Raw genomic sequence first — 15284 nt, 5'->3', positions numbered from 1 at the left:
CAGCACTCCAAGGATTAAATGAAAAAACAATCACCTTTTATATACCCATGTGGGCAGCGCCATATCGTTTTTTTAAGTTTTACTATTGCAAAATAAAACAATAAAAAAAAAAATGCATCGTGCCTCCCAAGACCCATATATATATTTTTTTTATTTGTATGGAGCTGTGTGAGGGATTTTGGGATACATACAACATTTTGTTTTTTATCCCATATTTTTGGGTGGCAGATAAGCAAAAAAACAGCAATTCTGGCATCTATACTCTTTAGGGAGATTCCACATCTCAGTTTTACTTTCTATTCTTCTGATCCGAAAAAACGATCCTCTTGCACATTTGGCATCCATTTGAGCCATTTTCATCTGAGATCAATTTTTTTAGAGGGGGGAAAAAAAAAGTATTGCATACTGTACTTTTTTCTGTCTTAAAAAAACGGCCCATTATTGATGCACAGGATCCTTTTTTTTTTTTTTTCCTTTTTTTTTCTTTCTGTTTTTTTGACGGATCAGAAGAACAGGACATGAAATGGTGATGTGAACTCTCCCCTACTCATTCACGTCAGTGTTCCATTGATGTGTGCTGTACTTGTTCTCCACAGACAGCACACATCCCCATTCATTTTAGGCCTCATGCACATGACCGTTGTTTTATTCCGTGTCCGTTGTGCCGTTTTCCGTGATTTTCTGCGGACCTATTGACTTTCAGATGGATCACGGAACAACTGAACCCCATTTTGCGGAACGGAACATAACAACGGTCGTGTGCATGAGGCCTTAATGTGTGTATTTACACATCTGTTTTAGCACTGTCTGTTGGGCCGTATTTTTAGCACGGATGCATGCTCTATTTTGTCCGTGTTCATGGATCCATCTTGCCCATTATAGTTTATGGGTCCGTGAAAACCACTGATATGACACGGATGCCATCTCTGTTGCATGTGTTTCACGGATCACTAGGAAGGGATGCTTTGAAAATAATTTTTCTGCTGTGCAGTGTCAGAGAAACACATATGGCACACGGACAGCAAAAAACGGACACACGGACCCAACAAGGATCCTTCACGGACAGCTTTCCAGATGCATCACTAACCACTTGGGATGACCAAATTATATATTTTGAAGTTCGTGTGCGGGTTCATGTTGTGGTATTTACTGAATTGCATTATGGATTCCGTTACCACAGACCATAACGCAATTCCGTTATTCATTCCGTCATAATAGAAGTCTGTGGCCTGCATAATGAATCCGTCCGGGTTTTCGTTAAGCTGTGTACCCATATCTTTGCGGTAAACTCTTTCCCAACCTATGACCATGCACCCGTGAGACCCGCAGTTATATTAGACTGCTGAGCTCCTGCTGACAACCCCTGCAGTCAATAGGGACAGTGGCATTTAAATGGCTAGACAAACTGAGGTAGCTTCCTCTGTCATGCCAGCCACCCTGACACGACCGCTGGGTACTTGTGGTTGGTATAGGAGCTGCAGGTGCCTAATAATTGCCACCCTGCCTGTCAGTATACCACTGACAGGTATAATACACTGCAATGCTGAAGTAATACAGTGTATTATAGAATGGTCACATCAAACCATGTTCAAATCCCCTAATGGGACTGAAAAGAAAAAGTTTCAAAACATAAAAAGTAAAACTCCAAATAATCAGCATTAGGGTCCATCCACACGTCCGTTGTTTCTTTCCTGATCTGTTCCGTTTTTTGCGGACCAGATCTGTACCCGTTCATTTTCAATGGGTCCTGAAAAAAAATCAGACATTGTGCTGTCCGATTTTTTTCAGGACCCATTGAAAATTAATGGGTACAGATCCGCAAAAAACGGAACAGATCAGGAAAGAAACAATGGACGTGCGAATGGACTCTTAAAGGGGTTGTGCAGTGGTTAAATATTAATGACCTAAATTCAAGATTATCAAGGTATTCAAGGTTATCAATATCAGATCGGCAGGGCTCCCACTCCTGGTCCTGGCACCCCCGCCGATCGGCTGTTTGAAGAGGAGGCGGCACTTGTGTGAGCACTGCATCCTCTTTAAGATTCTCTGTGTATTGTCTCTGCGCCGTCTCTACAAGCAAGACGATGCGCAGGTATTCTTGAAGAGGAAGCGGCGTTCGCACAAGCTGATTGGTGGGGGTGCCAGGAGTGGGAGCCCTGACGATCTGATATTGATGACCTATCTTGAGTTCAGGTCATGAATATTTAACCACCGCACAACCCCTTTAATTAAATTTGAAAATTTCCATTGGGATAAGAGACACTGAAAAGTTGAAGTTGTAGATATTTATGTAGCGGTATATGTGGATAAATGTGGGTCTGAAATGTGTCAGGGCTCCGGTATTTGCGGCCAGGTTAAGCAGACAAATAATATCAGCCAGGTTCCAGAGGTTTTGAAAGTAGTCTTTTATTTTTTTATCTTTTTCAAAATATTTTATGCACTCTATTAAAGCTTTTTTTTTCACGTTGCAACAGGCTCAAACAAGAAAGCTTTTTCCAAGACCAGAAAATAAATCTACCAGCCTGTCCTTTTGTAAGACACGTTTCATTACAAAATTATATCAATAGGAACATTTATAAACGCCTCTATTTGACATCATATAAAATAAACTAATTTCAATATTTGACTCAATATTTGTACATGGAACATTTACAATATGTACATTGCAATAATACAACAAGCGAATCTTTATTTACACAAAGTCAAAAGTGCAAGGCTGTGTTTAACCCTTTAAGTGCCAGTCACAAGTTTACATGAAAAAAAAACACCAAAAATAAAATAAAAAATGGGGACACCAGCAATTGGGACATTTAATATACAGGAACTGTAAACAGAAGGTTTATAGTAAATGTGAATATTAAGTTTATAAACTGTTAAAGGGGTATTCCTATCTCAGCCATTCATGGCTGAAATGGGAATAACCAGAATAAGCGCCGGCCTGGGGGTAACTGGAGTTATGGGAACATCTGGGCCGACTGTGCTCTGCTTTTTCCCTAACTACCACAGCACTGATTGGGAGCTACACAAACATCGTAGTACAACCAACTATGGTATCCATACCCCTTTAATTCCTATATTAAATGTATCAGTGATACGTTGTTAATAAGTAGATTTTTGTTCCAGAGTTGATGTAGTCAGCACTTTGGACCATAAGGGCAAATTCACACACCGCAGAAATTTCTGCACCTGTCTCCTCTGAATGCGGTTTGCAGAGATCTGTTTACATGCCGCACATTCATATGAATGGAACTGACTTCAACCACGGGATTTTCTGCAATAAATCAGCTAATTTAAATAAACCCGTGAACCCGACAAATATGGACCTCAGACTTTTATAACACTGTGAAATGTTAAATTACTACACTATTTTACACAATGGATACTCTGCACAAAATGTTTGTCTTCGGGCTCATGCACAGGACCCTATTTTTGGTCCGCATCTAATCATCAGATCCTAATTTTCAATGGGGCCGCAAATAATGCAGAGAGATGCGGTTTGCTGTCCGCATCTGTATGCCCAGTCCCCACAAAAAAGGAAATGTCCTAATAGGCATTTCTAACATAGGACGGAACGTGAGTAAAATGCTGGATGCAGACAGCCGGTATGATTTGCGGACCACAAAACGAATACGGTCATGTGCATGAACCCTTAAAGGGGTTTTCAATTATTTTTATACTGATGTCCTATGCTCAGGATCGGCCATCAGTATCAGACCGTGGGGGGGGGGTCCAGCACCCCGCCAATCAGCTGTTGTGCAGTAGCTCCAGTGCCAGAACCACCTAGCGGCTTCCATTGTGTAGTGGACGAAACTGCTTACTACAGCGCTGCTCCCACTCAAGTAAGGCCCCTTTCACACGAACGTGACGGATTAGGTCCGGATGCGTTCAGTGACTCGCACCATTTCGCAAGCAAGTTCAGTCAGTTTTGTCTGCAATTGCTTTCAGTTGTCCAGTTTTTCCGCACGGGTGCAATGCGTTTTGATGCGCACTTGCTTCCGGATGCAATGCGTTTTTCACTGAATCCCCATTCACTTCTATGGGGCCAGGGCTGCGTGAAAAATGCAGAATATAGAACATGCTGCGTTTTTTACGCAGCGCAGAACTGATGCGTGAAAAACAAACACGCACATACCCATTGAAATGAATGCTTTAGTACCAGCATTCCTTAGGGCTCTTTCACACAAGTGGATGCCGTGCGGGTAATCCGCTGTGTGGAAGAGAGCCAAGTCCCGTTCCGGACAGCAGAGACACGGAGCAGTAACATGATTGATCCTGCTCTGTGCCTCTCTATGACCTTTTTACTACAAAATCACAGTGAGATAAAGTTGTCACCGTGATTTTGTAGTAAAAAGATCACAGAGGCACAGAGCAGGATCAATCATGTTACTGCTCCGTGTCTCTGCTGTCCGGAACAGGACTTGTCACTCTTTCACGCAGCAGATTACCCGCACGGGATCCGCTCGTGTGAAAGAGCCCTTACTCAACACGATAGTATCCCATCCTTGGTTCTAAGTATACGACTCCTGTAAGAAGCAATACTAAGACCTTTAGTATAGGACCTAACAATGTGTATACATGTGGTGGTTTTGTTGCTTTATTTGTTTGTTTTTTTTGCAAAAATAACCAAAACATATTTATACCGGGTTTACCAAAAACTTATGGAAATTGCAAATGTGGGGATATTTTATGAGAAAAGTGCAGCTTGCTCCCAAGTCATCCATGATCTTGAATACCTCTGTAATTTAAAGCTGGCCATAACGTATTATACGTTTGTTGACCAAACCCACCGAGAACGTCGGGTTCGGCTGACACAATAATGTGTGTGGGGAGCCTCCGACTCTCCATCGACAGATGGAGTATTGGGAAAAATTTATATTGTTCTCTGGAGAGAGAAGCCACCGCCAGAACTGTCTGGCAGAGGCTTTCTTCTCTCTCCCCATAGCATACACAGATACATTCTGGTGCGTTGGATGTGTATATGTATGGGGTAATCGGGAGGGAGACGGGAGAGATAGCCGTCAGCTGAACGGACAGCTACTGAATGTGAATGGCCAGCTGTAAGCAGTGACTCCATATCAACCAGTCTATCTCATCTGACATAGATGAACAGCTCAAAGCTGCATACAAAGGGGAAAAGCACCCTGGCGACGGTCACGCCATTCAACTTTTTGACTTACAGTTCATAAATTATAAATAAATACAGTACATCTTTAAAGGGGATGAGGGGGTGTGGATGAAGAATGGGTGAAAACTGAAATATACATCCCAATATTTACAATGAATGAAAAAGCTCGGCCACATCTTACGTGCTGCCCCCTTGTCAGACAACGGTCACTATCCAATGAACTGGACTGTGCAGGAGACCTGCTAAAGCCCCCCTAACCTGGCTGCTAAGAAAAAGATTGTCCCCCCTAATGCGAGTTACTATAAGCTATATTCTTTAAAAACGTGTTTCTTGAACATATTTTAACAGGTTCTGCATCAAACTGTAATTTTTTTTTTATAGGGTTGCACTTTCTGATTAATGTAGGTTGTAATTATTTAGGTTTATTATTATATATTACGGAGATACGTTCAAATCAGTTGTCTAATCCAATATTATCAGAGTCACTCTGGTCACTAGTGAAAGCATTTCCACCAAGAGCACTGGACAAGCTTGAAGAAGCAGCCGAACGAGGACGCAGCAGGCAACTGGATTTCTTCTCTGCTGAATATACAAGAATTAGGACAAATTATACTAAAATTTACTAATGTCACCTCCTTTAAAGCAACAAAGAAAATATAGGAGAATATGTATAGCTATGGCAGTAATATCGGAAAAATGTGAATACGGTTGTAAATTAATACACTGTAAGGCCTCTTGCACACGAACGTCTTTTCCGTTTCCGTTCCATTTTTTTGTGGACTGTATACGGGACCATTCATTTCAATGAGTCTGCAAAAAAAAACGGAAGGAACTCAGTGTGCATTCCGTTTCCGTATTTCCGTTCCGCAAAAAAAATAGAACATTACGGGCAAGGCTAGTACTGTTCTATTAGGGGCCAGCTGTTCCGTTCCGCAAAATACAGAATGCACACGGATGTCATCCATATTTTTTGCAGACCACAAAATACATACGGTCGTGTGCTAGAGGCCTTAACCAGATGGCAGCTAAAAAACTAAAACTGAGTAAAAAATTATAATGTCTTCACCACAGTGCCAAGTTCTAAGTAATAGCGTTCAAAACTGCCAGGTTCGACAGGGCTGGCCAACCATATTATGTTATGGGCTCCCCCCAATGGGCAAGATTAAGGATCGGGCAAGTTGGATTACGACATGCCGATTTTCTTGTTCTGGAGAAGATTAGCTGCCGCTAGAGTTATCTAGTAGAGGCATTCTCCCCATAAAGAAAAATGCATGCTTGGCCGAACTGAGCTTGGATGCAGGTAGAGTCAGGAGGAATAGCGTTTGGCCAATGGCTGTCTAAAATGTATGGTCATCTAAAAACTTTAGGACTGTTATGTGGGAGTTTATATACAAGTGACTATAGTCGATTGTAAATGTACTCACAAATTAACAAACAAGCAAGAGTGTCTCTCACAATGATGTAGACATATTTAAGAACTCGCTTACATGGTAAACGAGGTCTATGGACGGAAACATTGACCTTGTAAGGCTAGTCATACATATGAAACATCTGTTGACCAAATGCTCATCGACACATAGCTTTCTCTCCCAGTCCCTCCATACACATCCCCAATTGGATCAGCCGAGCATGCATGTGAATGGGGAAAGCAGCTTTTAGATACCTTAGACAGCAGTTTACCTCACTGAGAACAAAAATATCAGGCAGCTCAAATCCAACTGCGCAATCCTCATCTCCCCTGACGTCTGGCGGGAGGCACCCAGACACATTAGATGGTCATCTGGGTCGGCTGACATTTACAGTACACGTATAGACTGCTTAAAAACATCAAAATAGTTCTAATCGTTTTACCCAACTTCAGGCTGAAAACACACATGCCATTTTCGAAAGTTGTGTTGAGCCAACGTCAAAAGTGGATCTGGCATGAAAAAGAGAGTCTGTCATCCGGGGACCTTCTTCTCAAACTGGTTGCATAGCTTTGGTTCCCCTGATTAAACGCAGTTTTTCTTTTGTTGATCCGAGGCTCCGTTCCTGAGTTCTGATACTTTTTCTTAATATGCAAATTAGGGCTTTGGTGCAATGAGAGTGTCACCATGGTTCTTGTTGCACCCAAGCTCCTCTCCTTTCTCCCTGCTGACTTTGCTACTGCCCGGTGTGGTCAATCAAAGCAACCAGTGAGGAGCTGGGCACAGAAAAGAACAGAGCTTGGGTACAAAAAGAGCAATGGTGACGCCCTTACTGCACGAAAGGCCTAATATGCATATTAACAAAAAACATCATTACTCATGAACAGAGTCTCAGATTAACTAAAGAAAAATAAGGTTTGAATCAGGCGAACCACACCTATGTGGGGAGGTCACTGGGTGACATTCTCTTCAAGGTAATTAATTACACTGAGTGTTAAAGGGGTTGTTCGGGTTCAGAGCTGAACCTGGACATATCGGCTTGTTCACTCAGGGAGCCCCTCTGAGTGGAGTATCGGAGCATTTCATGCTCCAGAGCTCTCCTTTGCCCTGCGCTGAATCGCGCAGGGCAAAGGCTTCTTCAGCAGATCCAGTGATGTATCGGGTCTCACCATGGGAATGCTAGGTGGAGGCTTCAGCCTAGCAATGAGCTCGGTGACGCCACTGGACAAATGGATGGGCTTTATCTCTGCCCTAGCCTGTAAAACAGGCTACGGTAGCGCTAAAGCCCACCCATTAGTGTAGGTGACATCACTGGGAACACTGCTAGGTGGAAGCCTCCGCGTAGCAGTGTAAAAATATAACAAACAAAACAGCCCTTTGTCTTGTGCAATGCAACGCAAGGGAGAGCATCGGAGCATGAGATGCTCCACTCAGAGGGGCTGCCTGGGTGAAGAACCCGGACAACCCCTTTAAATGCATATTTTGATATAATTGGGTTCTCTTTCTGCCTTGCTGTCTGTTCATATGGTCCTTAGAGGGACGTTAAAAACTTGTCCACTGGTCCACACCAGGGTTTCATTGAGCAGCAGGTATTGTACTGCTCAGTGTTAGTAAATTGACCATAATGGGCTGCACTGAATCACCGCCAAGCGCTGGCACATGTCGTGTAGCCCAGGGCAGCATTCTCAGGACTCTGACTGCCCATAAACTTACATTGCGTGCCGCCAACTAGCAAATTAAAAGGATTTTCTTTAAAATCATCTCATGGCACCCATTAAAATAAGAAAAAACAAGTAGTGGGGAGCCGTTTGGGATGATGCTCATGGCTTTAGCTAATGGTTGGGACAGGCTTTATGGCAAGAGGTTGTCAGCAGACAACCCTATAAGGCTACAGTAAGTTACATATTTATGGCCGTGGTTTATGTTCAGTTTCTATGAGAATATAATATAATATGAAAATAAACCGAAGATCATTTTAATTGTTTGATAGAAATAGAATTTCAGCCACAACAAGTTCACAAATGGATCAAATTATAAATGTATGTCCCATGCCAAAAACATATTCCCTATCCACAGGATAGAGAGTAAGTGTGTGATCGTCGGGGGTCCAACCTCTCAGACCCTTGCCAATCACTAGAATGGGGGCTTGTGTTCTCCATTTGTACTTGGCTATCTTTTAGCCCTATAGAGTTGAACAGAGCAGAGGACGTGCACGCTTGTCTGCTGCCCCATTCAAACGGGGAACAAGGGTCGCAGTTTTAGTGATCAACAAGGGCAGTACCTCAACTTATAATGCACAACCCCTAAACATACAACCACAATTGATTAAATACTGGTGAAAAAATCCGTTGCTATCCAAGGCATATACCTGTACTAGATCTGTGACTTTGGCAGATGAGCCATACCCACACAATTATTCGCATTAAAACCTAGCTTATCAACATACAATAAGGCCTCATGCATGCGTCCGTATCCGTTTTGTGGTCTGCAAATTGCAGATCCGCAAAATACAGATGCGGTCCGTGTTGCATCTGCATTTTTTTAGCAGACCCATTGACTTCAATCAGTCTGCATTTTGAAGACAAGTATGGGACAATTTTCTAACTTTTTGCAAAAGGGACTTTTGGATGCGGAAAGCACACAGATCGTCCGTGTACTTTCTGTATCTGTATCTAAAATAGAACATGTCTGCAAAATACAACGGGTCTGCAAATAAAATGCGGATCCGTGTTTTGCGGATCTGTGAAAATACATGGACCGCAGACTGGATACGGTCATGTGAATGAGGTCTAAACGCTCGATTGGTTAGTAAAATATTTCAGTTGGTGAGAACACCACTTTTAAGATACATGCAAATGACTTAGAAGATGCTGCATACTAGACATGCAGGGTGTCCCCTGTTACTGTGGGGAATAGCCCAGTAAGTTGCGCTATTGAGTCACCCTATTAATTATCCACAGCAGGCACGGCGCACCTAAGTATGCACATAGCCTAGCCATGCTGTATGTTAACCAAGTAGACTAATCATTTGTCCTCACTTTTCACAACATGAAGTTCACTCTTACGTATGATGTTAAAGGGGTTGTCCAGGATTAGAAAAACATGGCTGCTTTCTTCCAAAAACAGCACCACCCCTGTCCACAGGTTGTGTGCGGTATTACAGCTCTGCTCCCCCAGTGGAGCTGAGTTGCAATATTTGACATAGGACGAGAGGGGAGTAGTGCAGTTTTTCAAAGAAAGTAGCCAAGTTTTTCTAATCCTGGATAACCCTATTAAATGACCGATTGCAATAACATGAAAAAATAATCTGTTCCGCTGTACAAACTATTGTAGACCTAAAACATACTGAAGAGATGTAGTCATGCATGTCCAGCCTATAAAAATGTAACCAGGCTTTTTCCAGTGTAATCCTCCAGTACCCTTAAAGGCTATGCACACCGTGCAATTTTATTAATGATTACATTTTACTCATTTTGGACTAAAAATATTTTTTTCAGTTGGTCTTTATTTAAAAATATGCAGCCGTTCTGTCACAAAGGGTTAACCGCCTAACTGTGTGAATCGTACATTCACTTTTACTTTGTCATCTAAGAATCCTTATCTCCAAATTACTAAAAGGTCATAAACACTGATTCAAGCCACATTCTTATCAGTAAGTTAAGAACTGAGCTATAATCAGCGTTTATAGGGTCTGAGATAAGAAGCCGTCAGCTGAGCTGCCTGATGGAACACAGTAAAAAATACAGAGCCTGCTACTAGAGAATCTCAAGTCTGTACAGAGAAAGAGGCTCAACATTTTTTTATAAATACCTATTAAAAAATATTTTTTGCTCAAAATGAATACATAACTTTTTAATCTGCCACTCCGACCCCATTTTGGTCTTCAGCTTTTATTATGATTGTTCTCTATTATGTGCTACTAAATGCTAAGTCAAATGTGTGCCATCATTTGGACTGTGTGCCCTTTATAAGATCCCTGAACTACTCCGATTACTTTCTGGCTGTAGGACTGGACTGGCCATATTAGTAGACCCTACTTTAGAAATTGTGAACAGGGGATTCCTATATTTCGTGAGAGAACCCTATTAAAGGAGTTATCCAGGATTAGAAAAACATGGCTGCTTTATGTATTATTTATTTTAAAAGTGCCACTCCTGTCCATGGGTTGTTTGCATGCCGTAGCTCTATTGAAGCAAAATTGTTTCTGGGCTGCAATACCACACACAACCTGCGGACAGGTGTGACACTGTTTCTGAAAGAAAGCATTCATGTTTTCTAATCCTAGACGACCCCCTTTAGATCTCTATGAAATAGCCGTCATGCATTTTATTGCTGGAAAGAAGGGGGTCTGACCTGCATACACTTCTTTTGCAGGGTTATATGAAAGCAGCATTTTGGTTTCCTATTGTTTTCATTCGATACATTCCAATAGAATAAATACAGTATCTGGGCATTTACTTAATATACAAGTCACATAAATAACAGGTAGATAATAGATCAGACATAATAAAATACAACATAAAGGTGAATTTACAATCTGCCAAGGTCAGGTGTTCGTGAGCGCGCTGCTCAGCGGGACGATTTGTGCGATGTTGTGCCCAGATGTGCACCTGGGTCTATTAGCTGGTAGGTCTGAATTACGTCTCCCAAGCTGCCCGCGCTACAATCCGTGCGCACGTCAGTAGTCATATACATTAGCAGGACAAGCCGTAACAGACCATGGCAGAACGAGCAGCTGGGCAGGTATTACGTGTTTTCTATAGGAGGCACTAGCGAACATTGTGGAGCATTTACTTGGAGACAATGAAAAATATAGATTTAAGAATACCAATGCAATAAATATATATTTATATATATAACAAATATAATTCATAAATCTGTACATTCTTATTTGACCATCTATCCTAACGATATATGGGCACGTATAAAATAAATGATGCAGACCTGCCGATAAACGATCGCAAGCATGCAGCATCGATCTGAATTACAGTGCAAGTAATTCCAAACATGACGGCATCATGGAAAATACGTGTGCCCGTTTTAATACATATATATATATATATCAGGGCTGAATGACATTCTGCTGTAGTCAAACATCAGTCGAAAAGTAAAAGTAGCTTCTAGGGATGAGAGAACTTCATATTTTGAAGTTCGAGTTCAGGTTCGGGTATAAGCTGAATTGCGTTATGGATTCCGTTACCACGAACCATAACGCAATTCGATGACGGAATGCCTTTAGAGACATTCCGTTATTTATTCCGTCATAATAGAAGTGTATCCTCTCTGTTTCAGTTATGCAGGAAAGTCCTCCCCTGCATAACGGAAATGGGACGGATCCGTTTTGCAGGCCATAGACTTCTATTATGACGGAATGAATAGCGGAATGCCTCTAAAGGCATTCCGTTATAGAATTGCGTTATGGTCCGTGGTAATGGAATCCATAACACAAGTCAGCATATACGTACCCCAACCCGAACACAAACTTCAAAATATGAAGTTCGCTCATCCCTACTAACTGCCAACGTACTAAAGGAGTTGTCCCATGAAAATAATCAATATTTTTCAAACCAACACGTGGATCTGAATACTTTTGTAAATGGATATAATTAAAAATTATAAAATGTATTTGTAGAGAGTCACGTGCTGTTTGTTCTTTCCTCATATCTCTGTCCGCACGTGCTCAGTACCATCCTTTAACTACCACCAGCCCTATCCACTGTTAGAAGCTGTGAGAGCTGCAGCAGAAAGGACACGTCCCCTGAGAAAAGAGACGCCCCCTGAGCTGCCAGCATGGAATAAAAAGCAATTGGAGCAATGAATGGGGCGATCTCTGGATCCATGTACGTTACAGGGCTGGTTGTAGCTTTGCAAGGGTCCTTTTACACAGATTGATGATCTGGCAGGTTATTGAAGATGATAATTGGCCCGGGAAACAGGTGAATGTAGCTCTCATCTCCGCTGACGATCAGGCAGTTATTAGGAACATCTGCTTTATACCCGATAATCTGCCAGATCATCGGCCTGTGTAAAAGGGCCCCTAGAAAGAAATGATCATGTACTATATGAGCATTTTTTACATAAGTCATGGGATAACCCCTTTAGGCGACATTTTGACAGCTGATAGGCCATTCTTCAGGCTTAGTTTCTGTGGTGTAGGGTTTTTGGTGACTCCAATCAGGAGGGTTGAAGGCCCCAATAGCTTCCTGATAACCCCAAAATGAAACAAAAACTTGAGGACTCTGTGAAAGACCCGAAAATCAGCAAATCTTATGCAACTTAGCCAGAAGAAGAGCGGCCGTGCTACCTGAAATATTGTTTAATGCATCTGCGGTAACTTCTAGGAACTCTTTGGCGACTGCTGCTACTTTCCGACTGATGTTTGTGAAGACCTGTGGTGGAAGTGTGGTTAAGGGATTTGCATCTTCTGTAAGCCTACGGGAACAGCGCTGTCATTCACTGCCTGGTGTTGGTGAATTCAAGACAAAGTCGCTTCTGCTCCATCTGTGGATGGACATTTCAGGCAACCAGCACCAGGCTGGAGCGTTATGACCAGTCTGATATCTGTTGGGCACTTCTCTTGGTACTCTTCTGATATAACTGTATGTAGAACACTTTGGCATGAAACTCTCGAATGATAAAGGACATACAGAATATCACTATATTAGCATAAATCGCTGAATTTCTTCATAAAGTGTATAAAGATGCAGCTACGTAATGTAACATCCAAGGCACATAAAAATAGTGCCTGAGGTTATCTGAACCATACACTGCCATCATGACCCACAAAGCACTCTTCTGGAACATGTTATGCTTTCCAAAACCTCTATCTTTATGGCTATATAGTTTGCTGGGCATAGGTGTTCATAATAGAGTTCATAGTCACTTATTGGGTATGCTTTGGCAAACCAACAAGAGAGCCCCTGACATACACTTTGGTGTATAGGTAACATCAGAACTCTTGGTTCTTCATGGAGGCAGCTGGGAACCTATAAGAATATGTATGGGTTTGTAGTTTTTCGACCCGATTGTTACATTGCCCGTCTTCAGTGAACATGTCTCCTTCTCCGCCCTTAGCACAGTCTTCGGTGGACTGGGCACGCTACAGAGAGAAGGATTCTGGGCCCATCAGACCCTTCTACTACTGTTGCACATGGTGCACAAGTATAATGCCTGAGGTCCTATTCTCCATCCTCTAGTGTCATGGGAGCGGCAACTCCGGTAAGTCAGATATATTACCGGATTGATTTTGTTGTTGCGGATGCAAAAAATAGCCCATGGCATTCTGCTGAGGGATGTGAGGCTGCTGAAACATACGCTGAGACTGGCCGGATGGCATTGATTCTGGACTCTGCATCTGAAACACAATGGGAGCAGTCAAAAATATGAGACATGTTAACACTTAGTCACCCTTGAGAAGGTTCTATGGAATGACTTATATGGCCCCCAGCAACCTGTCCTAGGATATGGGCAGGACTGGCTGCCTTCACTTGCAGAACTGCCTGGGGGGGGCGCTCACAAGACACTGAGCTCTGGCACTTGCATATACTATACAGACGTGGACAAAATTGTTGGTACCCTTTGGTCAATGAAAGAAAAAGTCACAATGGTCACAGAAATAACTTTAATCTGACAAAAGTAATAATAAATTAAAATTCTATAAATGTTAACCAATGAAAGTCAGACATTGTTTTTCAACCATGCTTCAACAGAATTATGTAAAAAAATAAACTCATGAAACAGGCATGGACAAAAATGATGGTACCCCTAACTTAATATTTTGTTGCGCAACCTTTTGAGGCAATCACTGCAATCAAACGCTTCCTGTAACTGTCAATGAGACATCTGCACCTCTCAGCAGGTATTTTGGCCCACTCCTCATGAGCAAACTGCTCCAGTTGTGTCCGGTTTGAAGGGTGCCTTTTCCAGACTGCATGTTTCAGCTCCTTCCAAAGATGCTCAATAGGATTGAGGTCAGGGCTCATAGAAGGCCACTTTAGAATAGTCCAATTTTTTCCTCTTAGCCATTCTTGGGTGTTTTTAGCGGTGTGTTTTGGGTCATTGTCCTGTTGCAAGACCCATGACCTGCGACTGAGACCAAGCTTTCTGACACTGGCTAGTACATTTCTCTCTAGAATTCCTTGATAGTCTTGAGATTTCATTGTACCCTGCACAGATTCAAGACACCCTGTGCCAGACGCAGCAAAGCAGCCCCAGAACATAACAGAGCCTCCTCCATGTTTCACAGTAGGGACAGTGTTCTTTTCTTGATATGCTTCATTTTTTCGTCTGTGAACATACAGCTGATGTGCCTTGGCAAAAACTTCGATTTTTGTCTCATCTGTCCACAGGACATTCTCCCAGAAGCTTTGTGGCTTGTCAACATGTAGTTTGGCATATTCCAGTCTTGCTTTTTTATGATTCGTTTTCAACAATGGTGTCCTCCTTGGTCGTCTCCCATGTAGTCCACTTTGGCTCAAACAACGACGGATGGTGCGATCTGACACTGATGTTCCTTGAGCATGAAGTTCACCTTGAATCTCTTTAGAAGTCTTTCTAGGCTCTTTTGTTACCATTCGGATTATCCGTCTCTTAGATTTGTCATCAATTTTCCTCCTGCGGCCACGTCCAGGGAGGTTGGCTACAGTCCCATGGATCTTAAACTTATGAATAATATGTGCAACTGTACTCACAGGAACATCTAGTTGCTTGGAGATGGTCTTATAGCCTTTACCTTTAACATGCTTGTCTATAAT

The 15284-nt window shown here is 42.2% G+C and overlaps 1 protein-coding gene and 1 non-coding gene across 4 annotated transcripts in view; one reads left to right on the top strand and one right to left on the bottom strand.

Moving 5' to 3' along the window:
* Nucleotides 1-9149: 9149 nt before the first annotated feature.
* On the top strand, nucleotides 9150-9282 carry LOC122919984. The gene has a single exon (XR_006386862.1). It is a non-coding gene; the product is annotated as a small nucleolar RNA SNORA64/SNORA10 family (small nucleolar RNA).
* Nucleotides 9283-11871: 2589 nt separating this feature from the next.
* The window catches only part of PASD1 (PAS domain containing repressor 1), a 203567-nt gene continuing 200154 nt past the window's right edge, over nucleotides 11872-15284 (bottom strand). For all 3 annotated transcript variants that reach the window (XM_044305835.1, XM_044305832.1, XM_044305833.1), the window contains exon 21: nucleotides 11872-13885. In XM_044305835.1, the coding sequence (XP_044161770.1) occupies nucleotides 13730-13885 (156 nt within the window). In that variant the 3' untranslated portion in view covers nucleotides 11872-13729. The remainder of the gene's footprint in view (nucleotides 13886-15284) is intronic.

Source organism: Bufo gargarizans, chromosome 9 (assembly GCF_014858855.1).
Source record: "Bufo gargarizans isolate SCDJY-AF-19 chromosome 9, ASM1485885v1, whole genome shotgun sequence".
NCBI classification, from domain to species: Eukaryota; Metazoa; Chordata; class Amphibia; order Anura; family Bufonidae; genus Bufo; species Bufo gargarizans.
This window is presented reverse-complemented; position numbering and strand designations above follow the sequence as displayed.